Source organism: Ursus arctos, unplaced genomic scaffold (assembly GCF_023065955.2).
Source record: "Ursus arctos isolate Adak ecotype North America unplaced genomic scaffold, UrsArc2.0 scaffold_17, whole genome shotgun sequence".
Taxonomy (NCBI): Eukaryota; Metazoa; Chordata; class Mammalia; order Carnivora; family Ursidae; genus Ursus; species Ursus arctos.
Window position 1 is genome coordinate 16,640,944 of NW_026622841.1, and position 24,376 is coordinate 16,665,319.

The window sequence follows — 24,376 nt, forward strand, 5'->3', positions numbered from 1 at the left end:
TTCTCAACCTGTCCTACCAGTTTCTCTTCCTGTTTCCATTATAAAGTTCACATTCTAAGAATAGCTACGCTGTTCTCTTTAACACACACACACAGAGCAAACCCCAAGCCTACTCCAAACAGATTCTAAGCTGAAAATTGTCTTTACCCTTCCCTCCATCTTTTATCAAAATAAATAGGCAGTTTAGAGGGTGTCTTCCACAGAGAGTATCCTGTATAGGCCTTTGTCTAGAAGGGGTGACGTAGCTGGCCCAGCACATCTGAGCTGAGTGAGGAAGGGTGGTCACTGGTGGAATTTCCAGTTGTTACCTTTAGGACTTCCAACAGCAGTAGCAGCAGCAGCAATAAAATATTGGTTTAATACATTAAAATGTGAAAGGAGTACATGAGTCAACAGCAAGGATCTGGGTGGAGAGGGGCAACTGGAAATTCAGACTGGGTTTCATTCAGCAACGATGCAGGCAATAAGTAAAGCTGGTGGTCTGAACTAAAACCTGCCCAGCTGTAATTACACTGCCCTTGTGGCGTGAACGACGGCAGAAAGGTTAGGAGACCTGACTGCTAAGCTAGTTCCAGTGACCCCAGTCACAGCGCACGCCGGGCCCCCTACGCGAACCCATCTCCTCCGACAACACCTACCCTGTTTCTGGAGCTCTCACTTCCGGCTCAGGGCTGGAAAGCACAGCGGGACAGCCGCAAGTTCCACATCCGTGGGGGGAAAAAGACCTAAAAACCAATCTCTAGGACTCTCTTTTCCAAAGAGCTGCCTATCTTTCATTCTCAACTTGCCCACAAACCTGTAAAATTATCTGCAGGAGAAAAAGTGCGTCCAACAACGTGACAGGCCAGCGTGTGCCTCAGGAGTAGTAACGAGTTTACTAAATGAAATGTCACCAGATCTCAATGATGAATTCCCCCTGGCAGACTACTCCCTTACCTCCAAAGAGGGAGCTTTTAGAGCGGTTCTCAATAAGGAGTGTTTAGAACGTGTCGGGGCATTTTTGGTCATCCCTACGGCAGGGGGAGGGGAGGCATCGTGGCTATTAGCCTTCAGTGGCTGGATGCCCTGCCATGAAAAGCATGGGCCTGCCCCAAATGGAGGGAATGTTCTCATGGAGACACGCTGCCCCACGATCCACTGGATTTGAGATATTTTAGAGGGCGAGCCCTTTGGGGACTAAGTGAACATACACCACAGGCCAAGTGTGAGTGACAGTCTAGCCCATTTTGGTCCAGGCCTCTTTCCTAACACTATTCTATCAACTCTACACACCTCATGTCTTCACTAGAAATGGGAATTTAAAGCACGTGTTCACTGGTAGCCTAAGACCACATGGCTGGGCCAGCGACCATCGCCCAAACTCAACCAGCTTTCACACACCACCCGTTCTAAGCAAGCAGCACAGATGACTGAAAGACAGAGTTAAGCTCTGTACCCGGAGAATTAGGCAGGGATACAAGGGACAGGAAGAAGAGCAAAACCTCCTGTAGCATCAGAAATAGAAACAAGAATACCAAGTTCAGTTTAATCCTAGGTCTAGAGATCAACACAGCAGAAACATACCACTGACTTCTAAAAAAGAACTACATCAACATTAAATAAGACACCATGAATTCGGCTGAAGGAATGAAGGAAGGACGGAGGCATACAGAGAAATGCGTATGTACCTCATTCATCTCATCGTGCTTGCTAATACAACAGATTCTCTCTCCTGCAGGACTCAGGGGCGCATGGGACAGCGACATGATTGGAAAAGTCCGTTTTGACAAAACCTTCACCAAAAAGAGCTATCAAATTTACAACCAAAGTCCACAGTACATCTCTTAACCCCCAAGTAAAGGAATAAGACAGAGCAAAGGAGTATAAAACACGAATCTGACACGAACAGTGAAGACTAAAAGGATAAATCAAATAAAGGTGACCATGTCAACAGAAACGCAAAAAGAAATGATGAGGAGAAATGATTAAAAAAAGACTAGGACTCCTAATAAAATTAGAGCATAATGGGAAATGAAGCCGTGACATCAAATTCCTGGCCCTGGGGAGCACGACACCTTTCTCCCCAATACGGTAAACCGTCAGGACTAGAGCTTTCCAGGAGTCCCATGAAGAAAAGGCACCAGCCCTGGAGCCATCCCAGAGGCAGTCACGACCCTGTGCCCCCTCTCCGCCCCTCCACCCCCGCCCCCCCAGCCCAGACGTGCTGAGTCCAGATGTAGGCCGAGGAGGTCCCCTTGGGGCTGTGCTTCGGGGTCTGGGAAATTTCCCTTCAAGAACAAGGGCTCCTGAGTAAGGAAGTCCAGGAATCAATGGCAGAGCTCGTGACAAAAATGGAACCAGATAAAAGCAGCAGCCTTACCCACGTTGTAGTCTTTGTGTTATGGTCAATGAAGAAGGGCCGGCCGTTGGGCGCTATCCTCATTTCCCAGCCGGGCGGCAGGAAGCTCTGTGTGACTTTGTGTTGTGGTTTGGGGGAGTTGTAAGGTGATGGCTGTGGGGACTGTGGGTTGGAAAGGGTATCTTTCACAGCCCGACGTATGGGCGAATCCTTGGCACCCTAAGGAATAATAATGAGCGTTAGAACTCTTACCAGGTGCTACTGCGGACGTATCAAAATGAACCGGGGTACACGAGGAATGCTCCTCTTTGGAGAGGCACAAAGGAGAAGCTCCTGAAACCTCTTTCTGTCATCCACTTACTTTTCAACCAATCTAACTTTCAAGGTTTCTCGGTTGGTTAAACACACGCCAATATTAAGTACTTATATATCAAGGTCCGTGAATAGCTATTCAGTACACACCCAAAACATCATTCTGCATCGAACACGATGGATGGAAATTTTACAAAGGGTAGAGGAACACAGGCCCTGCTCTTAATGAGCTCACAGTCTAATGAAGAAGGGGTTGGCAATTTTGAGAGCACAGAAAGGAAAACCTGTCCTCTCGGACTAGCACGGCTGCTACCCACGGCATTCACACCCCAGCTCAGAACCGATCACGTCCACTCCCAGTCATCAGCACCGGGAGCCCCGGTACCGGGCCTGCGACTAGCTCTAAGACACAGTCAAGTTCAGAACTTCAAACACTCGCTCTCTGGCTTCTCTAACTCGGACATTTGGGATGTGAAGGGATGGCACCAACACCACACACACAGGAGAGAGCACAAGCAGATGGCCAGCAATGGCTTCGAGATGCGAGTGTACGTCAGGAACACGTACGCCCGTACAGTGACAGACCCTACAGTCGAAAGGGGGAAAAAAATGATCCAAGCAACGGGTGTGTTTTAAAACGCAATGTAAGCATTGGGATTTGAGAGAGTTCCTTATGCAGTCAAGAGCGAAACACAACGAGAATGGAGAAAGTTCGGAGGAGAGGTGTCCCCCTTCCAGCACAAGGACCCGTGGCGGCAGCCGAATGAGAATGGGACTCAGGTGGGAGGCCACGGGTGCGAGCCGGGCGGCACAGAGAAGCATGAAGTCAGGATGAGGGAAGGCACGACAGCGCCCTGCACCACGGACACCACGACCGATCAGAGAGAGGACGGGGGCTGCAAAACTCAAAGCCACGGGAGATTAGCAAGGAGAATGAGAAGTCCCGGGAGACAGTGACCCGGTTAGAGGCTGAGGCAGCCTTCTCACCTCCAGCGGGGCAGATAAGGTTACAGTCGGCGAGCTGAGGCTACGGGGCCGGCGGATCTGAGGCTCGATTAGGTGGTTGTTACTGTTTGTGGCGGATCCGGACGCACCGTCTTCGGCGAGCTATTTTGGAGGCAAAAACAAGTTAGCTTCACGGGAGGATTCCCCCTGTGCATGTGATTAGGAGCGTGGACCCAAACAACAACGCAGCCAGCACTAATAAGAGGTCTGGCCTATTTCAAGCGTGGAGGAAATGATTAAACATAATAATGGGGGCAAGGATGGAGGAACACATTCAAAGGAAATAGACATGAATCACTGAGCCCAGCATAAAAACCAGCCTTGGGAATAAAGGGGGCTGGGAGAGAAGCTACCCACTGTGATAGGCTCTTACTCCTGACAGTATCTTTCACGTCCCATTTAAGACCGTATCTAGGGATGGGCTGATCGGAGGACCGAATATTAGGCTTAAAGTCACGCGTTTTCTTTGTGAGAAAAATGTTCTTAAATATGGGTTCTTTAGAACCATACATTCACACCGGGAACAGCGAGCTCACGCACATGTTGGCTTCTACGGCCTGTGATTTCAAGTTGTAGGGCGATCTGCGTACCTGCATGATAGGTCGAGTCCAGGTTGTGGTTCGATTGTTATGATTGACATAGTACGTGCGTCCCTTAGCATCTTTTCTCTCTTCCCAGCCTGAAGGGAGGCCCGGCGTGGTGTGTGTATAGGCCACTGATGGCTGTTTGTGTAAGAAATCATTATTATTTAATATCCTGCATTTGCTTTCTGATCAGTTTCATAAAGTAATGTACACCCAGAGAATTACTTGTTCTAGAACAAGTAATTTCATTTCACTTGCACCGAAAACATTAGTGTCTGGAAAAAAGGCAACTGATTTCCAACAGCTTCCGATCTACTGTGAGAGGAACCCCACATAGCCATGAGGCCCCAAATCTTACAGAAGTCCGTTGTAAAGCCCCGAAGTCTTAAACATAAAGGGCTGCTGCTAGCATCCTAAGAGAAACATACAATCTGTTTCCGTTACTAGATTTCTGTTAAACCACACAGACCTTAAAGGTATTTCTAACTGTCAAAGGCTACCAAGGAAGGGATGCTCTGAACATTTTTTTTCCCTCAGTATAGCTGCCACGGAGATGCTCTCCTAATTCCTGAAGTCTTCATCAGCTTAGAGCCCTTCCACGATCGCTTTCAGGGGAAAAAACAAAAACGAAAACAAAACCAGTCTGCTCTCTTGCAGGTCTGTAGGCACACCAGGGCGTGCAGTCATGAGGACCAACCAGGACAGCTCAGCTGCCCCAGTCAGGAAGTCAGGGGGCAACCTGAGGTTAGAAGTCCAGAGGATCCTGAGAACTGAGGCTCTATCTACCCCCGTCCTCCCATGCGGACTGTCTCTCTTTAAAAGGGCGAAAGCACACGCAGTTTCCGGGTTCAGAGACACGTCCAGTATAGAGTGACTGCGTCTGGATCGTCCAAATGAGACTACAAAAGGATTCCTGAGACACTTTTGTTTCTAGGAAGCAGTCTGAGAAATGAGGCCTGGGTGGAGAAATGTCGGAATAGCAAGGATATTTCAGGGATTCATGGAAAAGGAGATGGACGCCTGAGGTCAGTGCCATCCCGGAAGTGCTGGGTGTATGGATGCTGCAGAGAACATCTGTAACTGAGAAATGGGGTGTTACCCTGAAGGTGGGGACTCAGAGACAGCAAGCCAACCATGGCTACCAAGGCTCGTGGGAGAACGTCGAAGAAACCAGAGGCCATCCATCAGGAATCATCTCTTACGTGAGGTGACAAAAGGAAGCCACTTCTTTTTGGGAACTGTCTTCCCTAATTAGGATCTTGTGAACTTCTGGGTGTTTTACCAGGTGGGTGTCAGGGTGAGGATGTGAATCTCTGAGCCCAGCTGCACACCCTACCTTTCCTGTTCACTAGCAACGCTGTGCCTTGCCAAGGAGGGTCCCAGTCGGAGGGCCCCCCAGTCCGCTGCAGGATCATGAACTGGAAAGCACGCTCAACAACACTGCCATGTAATTTGGGGACTACAGTTCGCAAGGTTCAATATTCTATTCCATAAGCTTGACAGCACATTCCAGAGAAAAACTGAGCCACGAAGCAGCTGCCTCAATGGTTATTTCTGAAACACGTTTACCATGCAACGCAAGATTATTGTAAAGAGGACATTCTGCTGAAACTACGGTAACTGTTTTCTTGACATTTTTCCAGATGAGGTCCCAAAGGCCCTAACATGGTAATTCCAAGACTGTGAGACCATGAGGGTTCTGGATGTAGGTGTGGGACCACAAGAGTGGAAGTGACATCAACATGCAGACTTGATCCTTCCATGAGTACCGAAGACAGATGAATTTGTCTTTGGCCTCACGCTCTTATCTCCCTCCTTCTCTCACCGAGGCACCAAGCCAAAAGAGCTAGTTCTAGGCTATTTTTTATCCAGGCTGTACAAAAACTGGACTCTGCTGAACGAAGTCAGAACCCACGCTGTAACCTAAGTGATCCGTTCGTATTTTTGGCTAAGTATATGCTATCAATCTTCGACCTACTGTTGCTTATAGGATGACCCAAAATGCTTGGGCTAAATGGAATAGTGTGTGGAATCTGCTGGTTTTCCTCCTCCCCACTGAGTTAAGTTTGGGGAGAGGAAACCAGATATGCACTCCGAAAGCTCTGTTCTGGAAACCATCAGGATAGTGTGAAAGTGACAGAATCCCTGGAAAGGGTCTTTATGGGGAGACATCATAAACTACAAGAGCTTGGATGTGGCCATGGTTCATCTCAGAATCAAATTTGAAAATGGCTAGGACCTCCCGTCCCAGGCTCCTCTCACAGATCCGGTTAATGGGACTAATCCGTTTCTGGAAACTAAGAGTGCAGGAGAGAACACTGACTTTGATTAATAGGCTCATTTTACCTTCTATTGAGAACTGAACTGGCAACCTATAATCTAAGTTCCGTCTACATGAGATGGTGTTATTAAAATCTTTCTTTATAGATTTCTTTCTAAATGACCACGGAGAACAACGTATGCCAACAACTGCATTTGTGACCCATAACACTGCTCTCACCACACCCCGCAGGGGAGGAGGCAGGACTCAGCTGCTCCAGGCAGATCACGCACGAGACCCAGCCCTGGAGCAGAAACCAGATTTCTACTGCTGTGTGAGAGAGTGAGTGTGTGTGTGTGTGTGTGTGTGTGTGTGTGTTCATACAGTCCATACAACCTCAAAAGGTAAGTGATAAACTGCTAGTCAGCTTAACTTAACCATTTCCCAGCTTTTCATCTGAATAGACGACTGTGTTGTGCATTGCCTAACAGCCTGTCCTAGTGGCTGTTAATTTCATTAAGACAGAGAAATCAGTAACGTGTAAACTGCAAAAGTTTCAATCTGCTTTTAAAGACGATAAACAGTTTGGTACCATCACAGATTCTCCAAGATTCACTCACACCCTGCTACACCGTTAACTCGGGGTGTTTTTAGGTATACACAGTGAAGTCCAGAAGGACTGTACTATCCCTCTCCTTTGACCTCAGAGAGGACTCCCGTGTACCCTGCTGGAAAGTGACCCCAGTGTGTGTTATTTGTGCATATACACCAGGGTGTATTCCTAAACCAAAGGGTTGTGGTTCCATAGGTGAGAATCAGGGGTTGTTCATCAGTGCTACAAAAATCAAAGCACTATCATGGAAAGAGATGTTCGCCAGGAGGGTTAACACAACACCCTGCGTAGTGCCCCGAGGGGTGGGGGTGGAGCTGAATGCTCACCAATGGGGGAAAATTATATAAATTGAGGTGTATTCACATCACTAAGTAGTATGTAATATTAACAGGTCCCAGAGGAAGGGCCACAAGTGAAAAACATCGAGTTGCTAAGTGATGTGTATGTGGGATCCCAGGTGTGTGTGTGTGTGTGTGTGTGTGTGTGTGTGTGTGCGCGCGCGCGCGCGTGGTACGTCCCAGGGTAGCTCCAGCAGGAGACAGTACACATGGGGCTGGCAGGCAGGGGCAGGAGAGGGTGTAAAAGGGGAAAAAACATGGTTAAGAGATGGAACTGGAAACCATACTTTCAAACCTGCCTCAGTTTCTAATGTAGCCATCAGGCAAGTTGCTTACTGCAGCTGAAAGGTCACCAGGTACATGGGAGGCATGAGAGTAAAGCAAAGCATTTAGGAATGACTACTACCCAGTCTTTAAAAATTAACAAAACCAAACTGGTATTTTTTAATTCACAGCTGGGAGAGGAGGAGGGGGAGGGCACAGGCAAGAAGAACACGGCAGTGGCAGGGGCCACAGGACCTCATTCAGATGGGTCACCCTGTCCTGCCAAGTACTTCTCACCATGGAGGCCAGGGCTCTCATAATTCAGTTTATCCTGTCACTTAATATCCTCAGCTATCACAACACTCCAATGCTAAACAGCACATTCCAAGCCTCCCATAAAATGCAAAAATGTGTGGTAGAGATTGCTCATTAGCCTTGAATTCTATTAAAATTCTTTAATGAAATGATCCTGTCTATCTTGCAGCTCTGCTTCCGGTAGAAATTACTAGTGCACAGTAGGAAATAGGCTAGTTCACTTAGAATTTCTTGAATTCTGCTGGAGGCTGAGCCTGGCCACCCAGCACGTGACTTGCACATAAATCACTATAGTTCAATACCTTACACTGGGCTCATTTTTGCTGACTGCCAATTTGAGTTTCCTGTGAGTAATGCTGAGCATTAAAGTCTAACAATATAACTGAATTTATTCCTTTAAGTCCACATCCTGCTGAAAATCAGCAATTGCATGTGTATTTAAAGGTAGTCTCAAAGTAATAAGCAGTTATAAGAAACCTAACAATGGTGACACAATAAGGAAAATTCTTCAAAGAGCTACAGTGGCTCAAAGCATAAACTCTAAGCTAAGCCTGTCTCTAGGGGTCAAGCAAAAACCAGGCAATTAAAGTACCTAGTCCTAGTCAAGTTACCCAAAAACATGAATACTAAAAATTATTTAAAATAATGAATAAGAGTAATGGATACTTGGCTCAGAGAAACTATTTTTTTTTCTAGACCTTTAAAACTTAATTATATTCCCTCCTCTCTCCCCCCAAATTATATGAAGACTTATTCATTCCTGTGAGTACAGACCCTTGGGGCAGAGCAGGGTCACTGGTTCATGCTCATGATACAGAAAATAGAGCACACCAGACAGGAGAGGCGGGCCGTGCACATGACCGGGAATCCACACGTGTAACTGCATGTAGTTCCTGTGGCTTCCCTATTCTCCTCCAAACAATTATTTTACTCAAGCGTTCTAACAAATAAGAAAAGCCGATCAGGACTACAAACACTAAAGGTCGAAATATATTCTAGTATGTGTGTTGCCGAAGCAAGTGTAGCAGGAATATATATATATATATATATATTTTTTTTTTTTTAAGTGGGCTCCAACGCCCAGTGTGGAGCCCAATGCAGGGCTGAAAGTCACGACCCGGAGATCAAGACCTCTGCAGAGATCAAGAGTTGGATGCCTGACTGACTGAGCCACCCAGGTACCCCAGAAATATATTTTAAATGGTCAAATTAAATGCTCTTTATCGAAGTTTGACAGTATTCCTAATAAAACTACATGGGATGAAAAATTGCTGTTTTACCCACTACCTTTGAACAATGTGAGAGGTTTTCAGTAAGAACCATGTACAGCTCTGTAGCACGAAGAAGCTGATCTTATCCAAAAAAGAAAAAAAAGCTCATCTTATCCAAAAAAGGAAAAAGGGTATAGTCACCATTATGCAGAATGTTAAAACCAACCCACAGTTTTGCCATTAATGTCTGATCAAGGGTATCATTACCGTTGGCTCCTCACCACCTGTGACAGTTGATGACCGCGCTCTCCTAGCTGGGGCACTGGGCTGTTGAATGACAATGTACATCAGTGAAATGTACTTGGGGCAACCACCCACCGCTTACTGAATCAGGAATCACTGATGTGGCAGCCAGGAAGGTAGGTGCGATTAATCAGAATCCCTGCAATCCACCCTGTCCAAATAAAGCTGAGCAACCCCTCACTGATGACCAGAAGAAAAACTGGGACACCATCACCCTCCCACCCCGGGAAGGCTCAGGCTGTAGCCCTGATTCCGGGAAACAATGAACTGCACCCTCAGGAATGTGAGAGGTCTCATTCGAAACAACCGCTCTGGTTTGATCCCCACTGTGAAATAATTAAGCAGATTCTTAAATCTGCCTAACTCCTAATTTGGGTAAGAGGCCACCAGTGATCAGTTGAGTTGACAGCTTTATGGAGTATAGGGAAAGAGGGAGGAATCAACAGTGTTCAGGAGAGGGAGCTCTTTGGTAGATAAAATTGACACTGATTTTGAAAAGGAGGGAAAGTGCCATTAATTCATCAAGGAAAATCACAGAATCATCAGGTTGAGGGGGATCCCCTCCCCAGGCTACCACAGATGATTACTCTGGTTTTTGGGGAGGCCTGTACTAAAACCATCCCAGAAAGGATGCTCTTGTCAAGCTTCTGATCAACCAATCCATTCTATGGGCGCCATAACTGAACCTGCCATGTTGATTACTCAGCTAGCCAGCATATTCTCGAATTCATCCTGTCACCATAAAAGACTACAACACAGGCAACAATATGCTTTGCAGTAAAAATGTACATGACAGGGAAGATACCATGATTGCAAAAACTCTAAGTACAATCCTTTTTTCCTTTAACTTCATACATGATAGTGTTATTAGTGCCCCCCAAATGATCAAGGATTTGTACTAAAAAAAACCAAAAAACAAAAAAACTGGTCAAGGTTAAACAAGTTGAACACGCTAAAACCACAAAATATTTTCTCTTCCAAAAGAAGAAATAAATTTACCAAAAAATTTTTACTGCATACACCAATCCTCTCCCAAGGCAGTCCCGGTCTGCCTTCCAATTTGAATAATCGTTCTTATTTTTGTCCTATATCATCAAACACTCCTTACTCTCCCATATTCGCTGCTAGTTAGGAACATTGTGGGAAGGTGGGAACAAATTACAGCCAATTCTTGAGTCAGCAGAGCTGCCTTTACAGAGAAGGGACAGGCGCTTTGTGGGTTAAGAGTTTAGGCCATTAGTGATGGGAAAAAACCGCTCCCTGCAAACCCAGAAGAGTTCTTCCTGTTCGAAGGGATTCAATATGTTCTTAAGATACAGCTCACTGGAGCACAGCGTTAGTGACCAAATGAAGTTTAAAAACAGAAAAGAATTATTAAAGCATGCTTTGAGTTTAGCAGTTTTAAGTCAGGTAAGCACATCAGAATTTGGTATTAATTTAGGTGGAAAAGCAAAGCAATGAAGTTTTTAGCATTTCAGAGACTTCGTGGCAATAACTCTTGGTATTGGAAATCCATTCTCCTTGGGCAATTTGCTAGGAAAGCCTAAGGTCTCATTTAGACAGAGAATGGATTTGCACAGGAAAAACTCTTCCTCCGTAGCCCAAGACGATTTCAAATACAAGCGGCATGAGCCAGCTGGCGGCCGGCAAGGGGCGTGGGTTACCGGTGGTAGGTGAGCCTGCTCGGCGACTGCGTCGGTGACACTGCAGGACCGCAACCTCGAGGACGGCTCTCTTTGCTGAAGGGATGAAAGGACATGACCCATCATGAATACACAGGAACAGAAGCAAGGTTCACCGGTTTAAAAAATGTCCCTCAAGCCTAGGGAGTGCTCTTTGGTATTAGAAGTTAATTAAAGAAGACACCAGCTTTTCTGAGCCAGGGCACTAATCCTTCAAGTAGTTGAATAATCGTACATTTTCAAGCGTTTCAGGCAGACTGGAATTCTGATTGGGCCTTAGTAAGACGTAACAGCAAAAATAGGAGGCAGAGACCAAAACAAGAAGGGGACTCGAGAGGCCAGTGGAACGTTCTAGTGCTGCTCTAAAAATGGAAACAGGAAGCTAGCAGTCTTGTATTTTGCTTTGGGAAGCACCTGTGGGGTAAGTTCCAGTGTGATGGGAATAAAGGAAAAAATACTGATATATGCTTATCAGACATTTGTTGCACATTACTACTGACAAAGGGTCATCTGGAGTCTAAGTCCAGAGAACTCAAATACAGTCCTGCGCTGCTACTTCGAAGGGTCAGGCAGTGACGTTAAGCTAAAACATCGAGTGTGTGACATATGATGTTCCTCCGACTTATCTGTATTAACTTATATTGTTAGAAGAAAAAAAGCCTCACAGATCCAATCAGAGAACAGCACACAAAGGCCAAGTGTCTAATCAGCAACTGGTTCACCGGTGGGATAAGTATGTGCATAGAACTCACTCATTTTTAATATTTTGCAACAATAAGTAAAATGGGGTAAGGTCAAAGAAAGACAGTGATGGGGGCCTATTCGTGTCCTTCCACAACGGTCAGCAAGGAGGACTCCTTCTTTGGTCAAAGTTCACACTATCGTCCTTGAATACGGAGTGACCCTGAGAAGCAAAACTGAAGAGGAGTCCCGTGTTCTTCTTTTTCCAAGACATTCTTCCTTAATAGTTGAATCAGACTCAACACAACCTTAAAATAATACTGCCTCTTGTACTTGGATCTTAAAGGTATTTTATGCACCTGGAATGATTAAATGCACGTGGGTCCCCATAACTAGAATATATATGGAAATAACTGGAAATGCTAACTTGATACTAATGCTGATGAAAATTATGATTTTTTACTTGGTAGACTAGGGGCGGACACCTGCTATGTGCACTACTTATTACCTTTCAGAGGTTTTAAATACATGGCTTCATTGCTTATGTCATTTCCATAGCAACGGTTTTTACCAATTCAAATATCCCACATATAATTTTTCCCCTGCCCTTTTAGTATTAAATTTTTATCTCGGTGGTATTTCTCTTCCTGAAAAACATTTATAGAATTCTAATATAAAGCCACATGAAATGAGTAATCACCACAACTCATACAATATAGGCCAATGATGTCTTTAAATAAAAACACTGTAACTGAAGGAGTAACAATTTTGTGAACACTTACTTGTGGGTTTGATACAGTTGTAATAATGACTATTTTTCTAGGATGCCATTTTCAGTGGAGTGACTACTATCATTTACTACAACACACCTTTTAAGTTTAATTTCTTAAGAAACATTCAGACTCCATTTGTTCTCAACTTTACACACATGCAGGTATTTTTCTATGGACTTTCCTGCAGGGTTTTCTGTTGTCAGACATGGAGGTCTTCATGCTGGTTTTGCTGCTTCTCACTGGGGCTCAGCCCTACCCGAAGTTTCTAGAAAGAGGTTCCCTGATGGTTGAGAACCCAAGTGCAAATGTTACCCTGTAGTCTATACCACAACTTCATAACCTTTCTTAAGGATTTGTTCTCTGGGACTTAGGTGAGGTCTTTTGTCTCCCATTCTAACTTTGTCTTAGATGGGTCCCTTTAACATCATGCCTTCATCTGTGACATTAGAACGATAAAGCGTGCAGTAGGGTACAAATTAAGAGGACTCATTAAGAGGCCTAATGTCTCTTAGGTCCCAGTGTGAAACACCATCTTTGTGATGAAAGTACTATTCATGAGCCTTTGGCTGGGAAAAGAAATTCAGGGTTAAAGCTGGTAATAAGAGAAGTCATGGACTCTTATTTTCTTGAGTTCTTTACAAATCAAGAAAGATTCTCACCTGCTTGGACTATTTTTGGTATTGTCCTCTTAGGAAAGGAAGCACTTTGGAAAATGTCAGAGTTCTCTGGGAGCTGGAAGAATCTTGGTCATTAGTTGCACACAAGATTCTCTTACAGCAATGAGAAATGGTAAAATATTTGCTTAACTTCTCATTCAAACAGGACCATTACTTACAATCAAAGAACCAAACTGCTCCCCATTGGAGTCTGGAGTGATCTGAAGCCTTCTGCTCAGTTCCTCAGACAGCTCCTGAGGGCTGGTCCGAGACACTGGAGATGATGGCGGTGGGGGCAGTGACAGATTGAGGGAGTCTCCAGTGATGTTCACTTCTTCGGAAATGGTCTCCCAAGGCTATCAAGGAACAAAAGACACTGGGGTAAATGGCAGGAATGAGGGATCCTCTTGTCACCTTGCCAACGACGATAACCATTATAATAACTATAATTAACATATACTGAGCACTCGGGAGGCACACAATCTTCTCCAGAACCATGAGAAGATGCGACTACTACCCTAATTGACAGATGAGGAAACCAAGGCACAGAGAGTAACTTGCCAGAGAGAACAAAGCTAGGAAGTAGCAGGGCCAGGAACTGATCCAAGGAAGCCTGGTTCTCAGGGCTGCGCTCTTAACCACTCCATAACACCATCTCCCTGAGCAGTGACCCACTTCTAGCATGAGTGACGACATGCATGGGTGAAAAATGTTCTCAGGAATGCATTCATGTTTTTCACGGATTTTCTTCAACTACTAAGGAGTCACAATGAAAACAGCAGAGCTGCTATAAGCTGTAATTAAACAGTGCTATTAAGTAACTTTTTGTGAATTTATTATCACTAATTTTGCTTTTCCAATTTTGAGCACTGGCACGTTTTGTCAATGATCTTCTTCCTGACACACGGTCTGAAAAGAATGGATTTCTAGTAAGTAAACAGAGTTGTTAAGGCTGTACGGAAGTTATGGTTATTGCTAATTTGTGGCTCACTTCTTAATTTTTCCTCCAGTAATTTACCATAAACATTTAAGGGGGAAAAAAAATAAACGTTTCTAAATTCACCCAGATTTCTGTTTTCTTGGTAATAAATCTCTTTCACGATGTCAACACCCCTCAGTAAAAGCATGTGGTACCCACACAAGTGACAGGACTCATTCAGCTGCTGAACAGGACAATCACATTCAGTAAGATACGGTCAGACTCGGGGGAAAAGTAAATTGTAAAGTGAGAATATCTTAAGAGGTCCATGACTAGACATTCCCTTTTGTAATGAACAGACACGTGTATTAATCAAACATGACTTTGATAAGCGCTTCCCAAATTAATCGATATCCCGATGGTCATCAATGAGCTGGAAGACCGCGATCATTAGTTTTTAGACCGCATTTACCCGGAGAAAAAAACGAGGACACAGAATCAAGCTGGGGCACACGGAGGGGAGGAAGGGACGGAGCTGCAGCGCGGAGGCCGCATGGGGACAGCTTACCTCTGGGCCGTCTCCGCCCTCGCTGGGCTCAGGCTCCAGGTCCTCGCTGATGTGCCTGCGCGAGCGGAAGCGCCGGTGCGCCGCCTCCTGGTTGATCTGCCTGATGTTGCTGTCCGACTCGGAGGACACGTCCCTGGGAGCACAGGGCAAGGGAGACAGGAGAGCCCGTGTTGATCCCTGGCACTTGGGCAACAGTCCAATGCTCACCAAGGGCCTTGCGCCCGCTGACGAGTCAGCGTTGTCCTGCTCAACGCTGACAACCAGCTGGCCGTTAGGTGGGAGAATTCTCCCTACGGAGCTTGGCTACAGCTGTAGCTTCATTTCAACCCAACAGATACAGGGTTCACAGGCATCAGTAATCATGTCTTTGGGTATTTTTCAGGTAGAGACTGTGAAAAGTACTTCAGTATTTAAGAAATCACAGCCCTGGGGCGCCTGGGTGGCTCAGTCGGTTAAGCATCTGCCTTCAGCTCAGGGTCCTGGGATCCAGCCCTGAGTCAGGCTTCCTGCTCAGCGGGAGCCTGCTTCTTTCTCTCCCTCTGCCCGTCCCCACTGCTCATTCTCTCTCTCACTCTCAAATAAATTAAATCTTTAAAAAAAAAGAAATCACAGCCCTCCATCCGTTTGCTCTAGTGATAAGGCAGGTTTCTCAAAGGACAGGTGACAGGTCTCAGACTTGGGGCCAGTCAGTTGTGACCCTTCCAGGACACTAGCAATGACAGGCAGCAACTTTTGGTCACTAACAATGGGCCAAAGAGCAGAAATAGCACAAACTCAAGCTGGGTCTGAGGAAGTGCTCCTGACCCAACATGGATGTTTTCTGGTTGCTGTGGATCTCATTTTGACAAAATCTCTGAATTAGGACACTGTATTTCTTCCTATTAAACCCACTTTTTTAAAATTTGCACAAACATCAGGTGATAACTTCCCAAATCAAGTGGGATTTGAAGAACACTGTAACTTCATGCTTTTTTTTTTGGTCATATACATCTCTTAATTCAGGATCTGAAAGCATCAATTCAATCTTGAAAACTTTTGCAGTAAATTACAGGCAGTCAGACTTTGGGAGAAATACTACCTGCTGGCTTTTAGAGTAGAAGGTCAAACGTCAAAATTTTGGAGAAAACTCAGACTCTTTCAATAAGACACCCTATTCAGTTAACAAAAATGACGTTGCAAGTTAACCTTTCAAAATATTTGAAAACATTATTTCAAACTAATTGGAGTAGAGTATTAATCAAGGGCCCTCCTTATAGATTCTTCCTACAACATAGGTTTTAAAATATTTGAATATACTCTTAAACCAACTTATACTATATCCCAATAAAAAGCCTGCTGGGCCCCTGTAATAGTGAACAGTTTCAGACTAATACCACTGTATGCAAATAAAGAGGTGACTCTTGGGGCGCCTGCGTGGCTTAGTCAGTAAAGCATCTGCCTTCGGCTCAGGTCACGATCCCAGCGTCCTGGGATCAAGCCCCGCATCAGGCTCCCTGCTCAGTGGGGAGCCTGCTTCTTCCTCTCCCACTCCCCCTGCTTGTGTTCCCTCTCTCGCTGCCTCTCTGTCAAATAAATAAAATCTTTTTTTTTTTTTTAAAGATTTTATTTTGCTTATTTGACAGAGAGAGAGAGACAGCCAGCGAGAGAGGGAACACAAGCAGGGGGAGTGGGAGAAGAAGAAGCAGGCTCCCAGCAGAGGAGCCTGATGCGGGGCTCGATCCCAGGACGCTGGGATCACGCACTGAGCCGAAGGCAGAGGCTTAACGACTGAGCCACCCAGGTGCCCCATAAATAAAATCTTTTTAAAAAAAAAAATTATGCAAATCTTCCTTATTCCACAGGCTCATATAATTAGTAATCGGTGTGAACCAGAAACAACTAAAAAGCACAGAGAAGATACCTCTGATTTTGAAATTCCAACTCTGGGTTTTTACCATCTTTAGTGATAAAGTGAAAATGTTCACACAAAGGAGGCCTTTTGCATGTCATTAAGCAATTGAATGAGAGGGTTGTTGAAAGTGGAAATTTAAAAGAGTCACTAATGGGAAGATGAACATTTAAAAATATTTCTGAGCTGACAGATTAAAACAGAAAATGATTTTATTGGTGGCAAGAAAATATTTTAGGAAACAATTATTTCATTTTTCTTCAGTCATTAATTTCATATATATATTCTTCACTTGACTTCCATGGGAAATATACAAGTGGATAGAGGCATGATAAACCATAAGTTTATCAAGTTCACCGCCAATTAAGATCAGTATGAGATCACTCCCATTCACAAACGTTAGCTACTGCAATGACGAAGGGAGTTACTGAGATAGGATTACATTGTTGCTATGACAGAAGAAGTACAAAGTATTCTAGAAAGAGAGGTAATGGAATTAAGTGAGTCTCACAAGTTCATCTTCATTTATAACCTTAATTTCATTCCTTCGCCAGATTTTTTAAAATTGTATTTTTTAAAGACTTTTGTTTTTAGAGAGAGAGAAAATAAGTGGGAGGGGCAGAGGGAGAGAGAATCTCAAGCACATTCCACGCCAGGTGCGAAGCCCGACACAGGACTCGATCCCAAGGACCCCGAGATCACAACCCAACCCAAAACCAAGAGTCGGGTGCTCAACCGACTGTGCCACCCAGGTGCTCCTAAAATTGTGTTTTTTACAGTAAAAAGCTTACCGTTGACATTTAAAACAGGGTCAAGGAGAATTCTAAAATTAGGGGTGTTTTAAATGCTACCCTGACTTGAGAGAGCTGGGAGCACTCTGGGCAGCCTTCCATTCTGGAATTCTATACCATGTGCCTGTAATCACTTTCAGAAGTGATTCACTTGTGCTCATTCATTCAGTTAGGAGGCATTTTGCTGAGCTCCTACTTTGGGCCAGGCGCTTAAGGGGTAGATCTGCGAATAAGAAAACACAGTCCAGGCTCCAACAGGCAACCGGAGTATTACGTTGCTTCACGATAGGAGAGAGGAAGCACCTGACTTCCCGTGAGACCTGAAGAGAAGTACAGCTCCCCCAGGGGAAGGTGGAGGAGGCTGACATCTAAAGGCAGCCAGAAGAAAGGGCACCTTCTGGTTCTGTTCCCGTCCTTGGGCAGGGGTGGGGGGGGGGGGCGCATTATTGCATCCACAGGGCCGAGAAGAGAGTAATCAGAAAGCAGCTGGGTACGGGCTGGCCACTCGACGCCCTGTGGGTTTATGAGTGTGGCTGGGGAATCTGGCAAGAGACAGGGTGGAGAAGGAGCCTGAAGAACAGCCCGAGGGCAACGAGCTGTCACTGAAGATTTTTCAGGGGGCCGAAGTATGGAGCACAGGCGTAGTGAACTAGGGAAGACAGGAGTCACTGGGACAGTCTTAATTCTTTGCTTTAGCATATGGTTATCACGGTCTCATTTCCTCAGATAGAGCGAGCCTTTTAATCAAGACACTTCTTGGGGCACCTGGGTGGCTCAGCCGGTTAAGCGTGGGCCTTCAGCTCAGGTCATGATCCCAGGGTCCTGGGAAAGAGCCCTCTGTTGGGCTCCCTGCTCAGGGTGGAGCCTGCTTCTCCCTCTCCCTCTGCTCTTACCTGCCTTGCTCATGCTCTCGCTCTCATTCTCAAATAAATAAATCTTTTTTAAAAAATAATAAAATTAAAAAAATAAAGACACCTCTTAATACCAATTTCCCCCCAAAGAGTACAGCAATATTCTATAAACACTGAATTATGGAAATAATTTTTTTAAAATTAGAACAATACTTTAAAATAATTCCGGAAGGCTTGAGCGCTTCTGGCCACACCAAGTAAAGGTAAGGAGAAAGCACCTCAAATTCTCGAAACAGTTCAGATGGGACGAAGACGTTACTGGGGAAACTAACTCTTCACGTCTAACTTTTCTCTTGCTTTCTAGAAGCCAGGCCCGTTGCAGAGGAGGCACTCCCCGGGCCCCACCTGAGCTCTGCTGACGTCCTTCCTGGCTCACCCTCTTTAGCAGAGCTGCCTCACAAGTGGACAGCCACGCCACTGACCACTCCCTGAACTAGCCGTGAACCTGAACTTGGATTAAGAGCCGCATTTTTCCCATGCTGCTCTGGACAACTGATGAGCCAGCATGGTACAGATGATCTCTGTTGTTTTGGTTTAGTTCTTTGGGACACTGCCACCAAGGTGGTGTGTTTACCAAAACATATGAAGTCTTTCCTCAGGAATTTCCTCATTAGAGTTCCACAACTCTGGGAAGTTGGGAGGTAGAGAAAGCAAGGATTTCCACTTATCCCAAAATAACAGACTTCAGTCTGCAGGATAATAATGAAGGTGTTTTATCCATGTCCGCACGGCCATTCGTATTTCTTTGTGAGCTACTAGTGGTCACTTTTCTGCAGAGGTCATAGGACGCTCTGGTCCCCACAAAGTGCCAGGTGTTCAGTGAGGTTTAGCAAAGGAAGCTCATGGTGCTTACTTAGGGTATGGCCACCGAGACTGGTGATTCAAGACTCCCGATCACTACGTGTAACCAAGCTGAAGTGGGGAGGGAGATCCAGTTTTCTGTTTGTGTTTTTAAATTACAAATAGCTAGAGCAGTCAAATGGCTTAAAATAGTTTCACAATAGCTATGGTCATTCATCAAAGGGAATTGGTAAAAAATAAAATAAAAATAAAAATTAGACCATTTCCATTTATATTTCTATGGGGGAAAAATCGCAATGAAGAAGAGCTCACTGTCGCCTGGATGTCTGGGTATTTACACTGTCCTGTGAATAACGAGCTGGGTCTACAGCTGACCAAGCACAGCCGATACTCACAGGAACCCACTTGGGAGGTTAGGAAGGACTGGATTCATTGGTGTGGGTTTGGCAAGCTTTCTAACTCAAAACCTGGACTGGACTTCTTGGCTACCTTCTCCACCCACGGTCATAAGCAAAATCTCTCTGGAACGTCTAAAGATAGAAGGCTTACTGACAACGCCATCCATCACACTGCTAATACCACTTGTTTAAAAACTATCATTAGCAAATTTCAGAGTCTGGATTAAAGAGAAAACCACCTCACTTAATATACTTGCTTTTATTACATATTGAAAACTATATAACTCATTGATAATTACCCTCCTTGTCTTGGCTGCTAGGGAGCTCAAATTTTCAAAGATAATTTTTTCCTTTTCCTTCCTTTAATATTCTGTTTTGCCTTTTATTGTATGCTCATAGTTTTAGGTCTTGCTGTATACCATGATTTAAAAGCAAGCTGCTTCAAATCCTTTTTCAATGTAGCTGAGGTTTAACCAGTGTTTATTTTCTACCATCAAATACGAAATTGCTGTGTGAACAAAACAGTAATCAATTCACTGCATCCCTGAGGCTGGTGAGGGATGAGAATAAACAGTAATGACTAATTCTGAGTTTGCAACCCTCCCATGGGTGTCTAGTGAGATCAAGGGGGTGATTTATAAATTTCCCAAAAAGGAAAAAATAAGTTGTGCTTCCAAATCAAATAATTAAAGGGAATAAAAATCCAAAAACTTCAAAGAAAACTGCACAGCCAATCCGCCCGCTGTTTTTTCCATTCTGGGTTAGTCAGGAGAGGAAGAGGGGTACGAGGGAAGTGAGCGCGTCGGCGCCCTTAAGATAAATCTAGGAAAAACAACCTATATTTCACGAGCCTATATAAAAAGACACATAAAATGAACTCGTTCATACTTAAGGAGAACACGAACAAAGGCAAGAGCTGCTTCTTTCGCACACGTGAAATCTTGAACTAAATGGAGAGGAAGGAACGGCGTCGTCCTGCACGACCACACACTTTTTCTGATGCAGGACCGATGTCCCGACTTGCCCCCACGGAGCCACCGTGTCCCACCCTCATGGGTGCAGACGCATCCCTGTCCAGGCAACGGTACTCACATCAAGCTCGGTCGGTGCCACTGAGTGGTCCGGTTGTTGTGGTTGACGTAATAGGTACGACCGAGATTGTCCACCTTCTCTTCCCAGCCCGGGGGCAGCGGAGGGGGAGGGAGCTCCTCCTGGTGCTGAGAGGCCGAGTCGTTCGAGTCCACGACCTCCCAGCCATGCTGGGGAAGAAAACCAAATGAAGATCATTGAGGTGGGCCCTTTGGATGGGAGGAAAAACAATCACGGTGCGCTCTGGATCCTTCTTCCCTGTTCCTTGGCATTCTGGCTCTTTCAGTGGCTTCATGCTCCACGTGTGAAGAAATTCCCAAAAAGGGTCAAAAAAAAAAAATCAATTCTAGAAGAGTCTCAAGAAAAATTCTGAGCAATGGCCAATTAATTGTGCTGCCTTTGAACGTGGCCGCACTCATCGTACAGAGCAACACAGCTTCAGATACGTACAGTGTGTTGTGTTAAGTCACATTATTCTCTTTCCACACACAGGTTTGTTATTTTGACCTGAAGGCCTCCAGGGCAGTGCAAAGCCACGCCAGGGACATGGGTTGTGTTACCACTTTTGTCTTTTCGACACCTCTGTAAGGTAAAAGGGAGCCGGGGCGATGAGCCATGCCGCATGGGTGTTCTTACAGAGATCACGGCACCAGGGGCCAGGAGGCCCAGGCTCGATCGCTCCCCAGGGAGGATGGCACGCGGGCTGACTCTGGAAGCTGGTAAGGCTCCCACTCTGCATCGAGGACAATCATGAGAGCAGAAGTCCGGAAGCTGCTTTCTGCTTAGGCCCTCCCCACTTGCTGCCCCCCATCAACAGGCTTCACGGTACCAGAGTTACCAGTTACATTTTTGCAACACATATTTTAGGCATTAAGTATTCCCTCCTAACATCCCCTAGTAAAGTCACTGGAAAATTAAAATAATTCACTGGTTAGTGCAGTTGGAAAGCTACAACAGTGTAAAAAATTCCTTGGATTTGAGATAAAAATCTGCCGATGTGCTTATGAAACCTTAACATTCATAAATGTCTACCACCCGCTTCGCCCCTCCCCACAGACAGAAAGTGCACAAGTGAAACACTGCCCGGAAATGGGACCACTTGGCGTGGGGAGGGTTCCGATAACTTGCCCATAACACATAATTCACATATCACATATATACCACAGCTGCAAACAGATGTGCAAATAAGCCCCGGAGGGGCCCTGTTTCATGCACATTTTCAGAACAATACGAAAATTGTGTTACACACCACGGTGCTGTCTGAAGCACGTGCAGGGAAGCTATAGAGGGACCCGTGATGTAGGTATGGGACAAAGCAGTTACAGATGGCAGCTATGCCAAGGAGGGAAGAAAAAATTCCTCTGGACAGTGAGCTCCAAAGTGGCTTTTCTAGAGGAGAGCTTTCCTAATGCATCAACTGTGGGCCAAACACCTAAGAAACTTGGAAACGCTTTTCTAAATCATTTCATCCACTTTGAAGCAATTCCAGGCGCTACGAGGAAATTTACAACGAGCTGAAAGGCCAAAGAAATAAGAGGATGAAATATGGTGAGCAGAATTTCACATAGGGGTGGGGCTGCTCGTGAAATGCAGGCATAGCATTTTATTAAGAAAAGCCTCTTCAATTATCAGTGCTGTAACATAAAATGAAAAGTTTGTCTTTTTTTTTTTTTTTTTTTTAACCAAAGCCAAACATATCAGTCGAGGATCACCGATTCAAAGACCCAGGTAAGTTTTTTCATAGTTAAGCTTTATCCACTTTTATTTCCTTAAATTATAAAGTCTTAAATGAAACATTAGTATGGTCTTGGGCGAGGAAAACAGATCAAAGCCCGCAGCTCTGCAACTTACCTCCATGTCATCCCTCTGCTCACTGTTTTCTTCATCTTGACCTCCATTTTTTGGCATATAGGCCATTTTCAATCGCAAAAATCCCTTAACTCGAGATTTATGACTGTATAATGGAAGAAAATTGGTTATAAAGGATATGACTTGGTTACATCTTTCATATTTATGATGACTTAAAAAAAAAAAAAAAAAAGATCCAAAAGGAAAAGAACCCCAAGTCTTCCTCAGAGAAAACCAATGACTGAAGCATGAAGGACCTGACACCAAAGCCTCACCTTCTTGGTCTAAGAAGAAAATCCTTAAACGTATAGGGTCGCTCCATGGTCGGATCTTCTGTCTATAGGAAGAAAAAGTAAGTTTCAAAACTCCTGATACTGTTGTATTTTAGATGCACCGAACTGGGTTACAGAGAACACACGTTGCTGCTTTAGAACGTGGGAAGGTGAAAACGGGGTTGGTTCTTCAACCATTCTTTGATGATTAATTATTTTATAGGTCACAAAACTTTTATCTACCCAAGATCCACTAGATGTCACTATCGACACCCATTTTTAGGAGCCAACCCCAGCCTCAAATGACAAAATTACAGTCATCATTGCCAAGTCTAATTTCTAACTACAGGGTGCAGGCCTCAATCTCGTTGCTGATTAATTTCGGAGAACCAGTGGTCACTGGTGCCGTCTCGTCCCTGTTATCCAAGAAACCTAAAAATGGAGTTATCAGAAAATATGCCTGTGAAGGCAATTTTGCTTTATTTTTAACATTAAAGTATCATATCATCAGCCTAAGATAACTGAAAGACTATCCCCTCCACAGAGACCGTTCTAGGTAGCGCCACGGATCAGCCTCTTCCTGGTGTTTATTTCATGAAGCTATGAAATGTAACTGTGATATCTTTAAAGAAATCAGTACTCGAGATCTCATTGTGCAAAATTCACTGGTCAAACCAAGAAGTTGGAAAAATAAATGTTACTGTTTCATTAATTTTTAAATACTATATGTAGCAAAACCTCAAATACCTAGGCTCTAATTAAAATAATGTAAAATATTTACTTTCGCAACAAGAGAGACAAACCACGGTACTATGAATTACTGATTTATTATATTGGATGGTGTGTGTATGCATTTATATTTGAAATGCTACATATTTTATGTCATTCCCTACATTAAACTCCAATGGCTTCCTACTCTGCTTACAATAAACTGAACGTTCTTTCCTGTATGTCCTACAAGGTTAAACATAACCTGGCTCTTAACTACCTGTAAAGCCACTGTGAAACAGTCTTTCCATTCACCCGTTGCTCCAACCGCCCTGGCCTCATCTCTCCTGGTGCACATCACATCCAATCCTACCTAGCAGGTCCTGCTGGACAGCTCTGACTCCAAATGGCCTCAGCCAGCTCCACTTTGCAACCCAGGGGTGAGATCCCAGGTCGTATCCTCGGACACTGCATCCTAACTGCCACCATTTGCCTCCCCTACCACCCTCTATCAGAGCATCCGGGTTTACCTTCTCCTCTTTCGCTATCTAAAATTATCTTGTTCATTTAGTTATTTACTAATTTGTCATCTATCACTTTTAGAATTAAGCTCATGAGATCGGAGACTTGGATTTGCTCACCAGTAAATCCTTGGTGGCAAAAACAATGCTTGGCACAAAGTGGGCACTGGTACAAGCAGCTAATTAATTCAACTGATCTACAGTAAGTATCGAGGCCATGAAAATTCACTATTGCTGAAGGAAGTCAATTATATTCTCTGGGCAGTCTATTCTTTAAGGCAATCACGTTGACATTTTGGAAATATTTCCTGAAAAAAAGAGGTTTCC

General features: G+C 44.7%; 1 protein-coding gene across 11 annotated transcripts in view; it reads right to left on the reverse strand.

Moving 5' to 3' along the window:
- Positions 1-24,376, reverse strand: part of NEDD4L (NEDD4 like E3 ubiquitin protein ligase) — a 332,508-nt gene that overhangs the window by 48,957 nt on the left and 259,175 nt on the right. For 5 of the 11 annotated variants that reach the window (XM_057313371.1, XM_057313372.1, XM_048218420.2 and 2 more), the window contains 9 exons: positions 22,824-22,885; positions 22,552-22,654; positions 20,704-20,870; positions 14,823-14,955; positions 13,515-13,691; positions 11,208-11,282; positions 4,246-4,377; positions 3,638-3,757; positions 2,360-2,557 (listed from right to left, as the gene is read on the reverse strand). In XM_057313371.1, the coding sequence (XP_057169354.1) occupies positions 2,360-2,557; positions 3,638-3,757; positions 4,246-4,377; positions 11,208-11,282; positions 13,515-13,691; positions 14,823-14,955; positions 20,704-20,870; positions 22,552-22,654; positions 22,824-22,885 (1,167 nt within the window). Of the gene's footprint in view, positions 1-2,359; positions 2,558-3,637; positions 3,758-4,245; positions 4,378-9,507; positions 9,568-11,207; positions 11,283-13,514; positions 13,692-14,822; positions 14,956-20,703; positions 20,871-22,551; positions 22,655-22,823; positions 22,886-24,376 lie in introns of all 11 variants that reach the window. The other 6 variants (XM_057313368.1, XM_057313369.1, XM_057313367.1 and 3 more) reach the window with 3 other exon arrangements.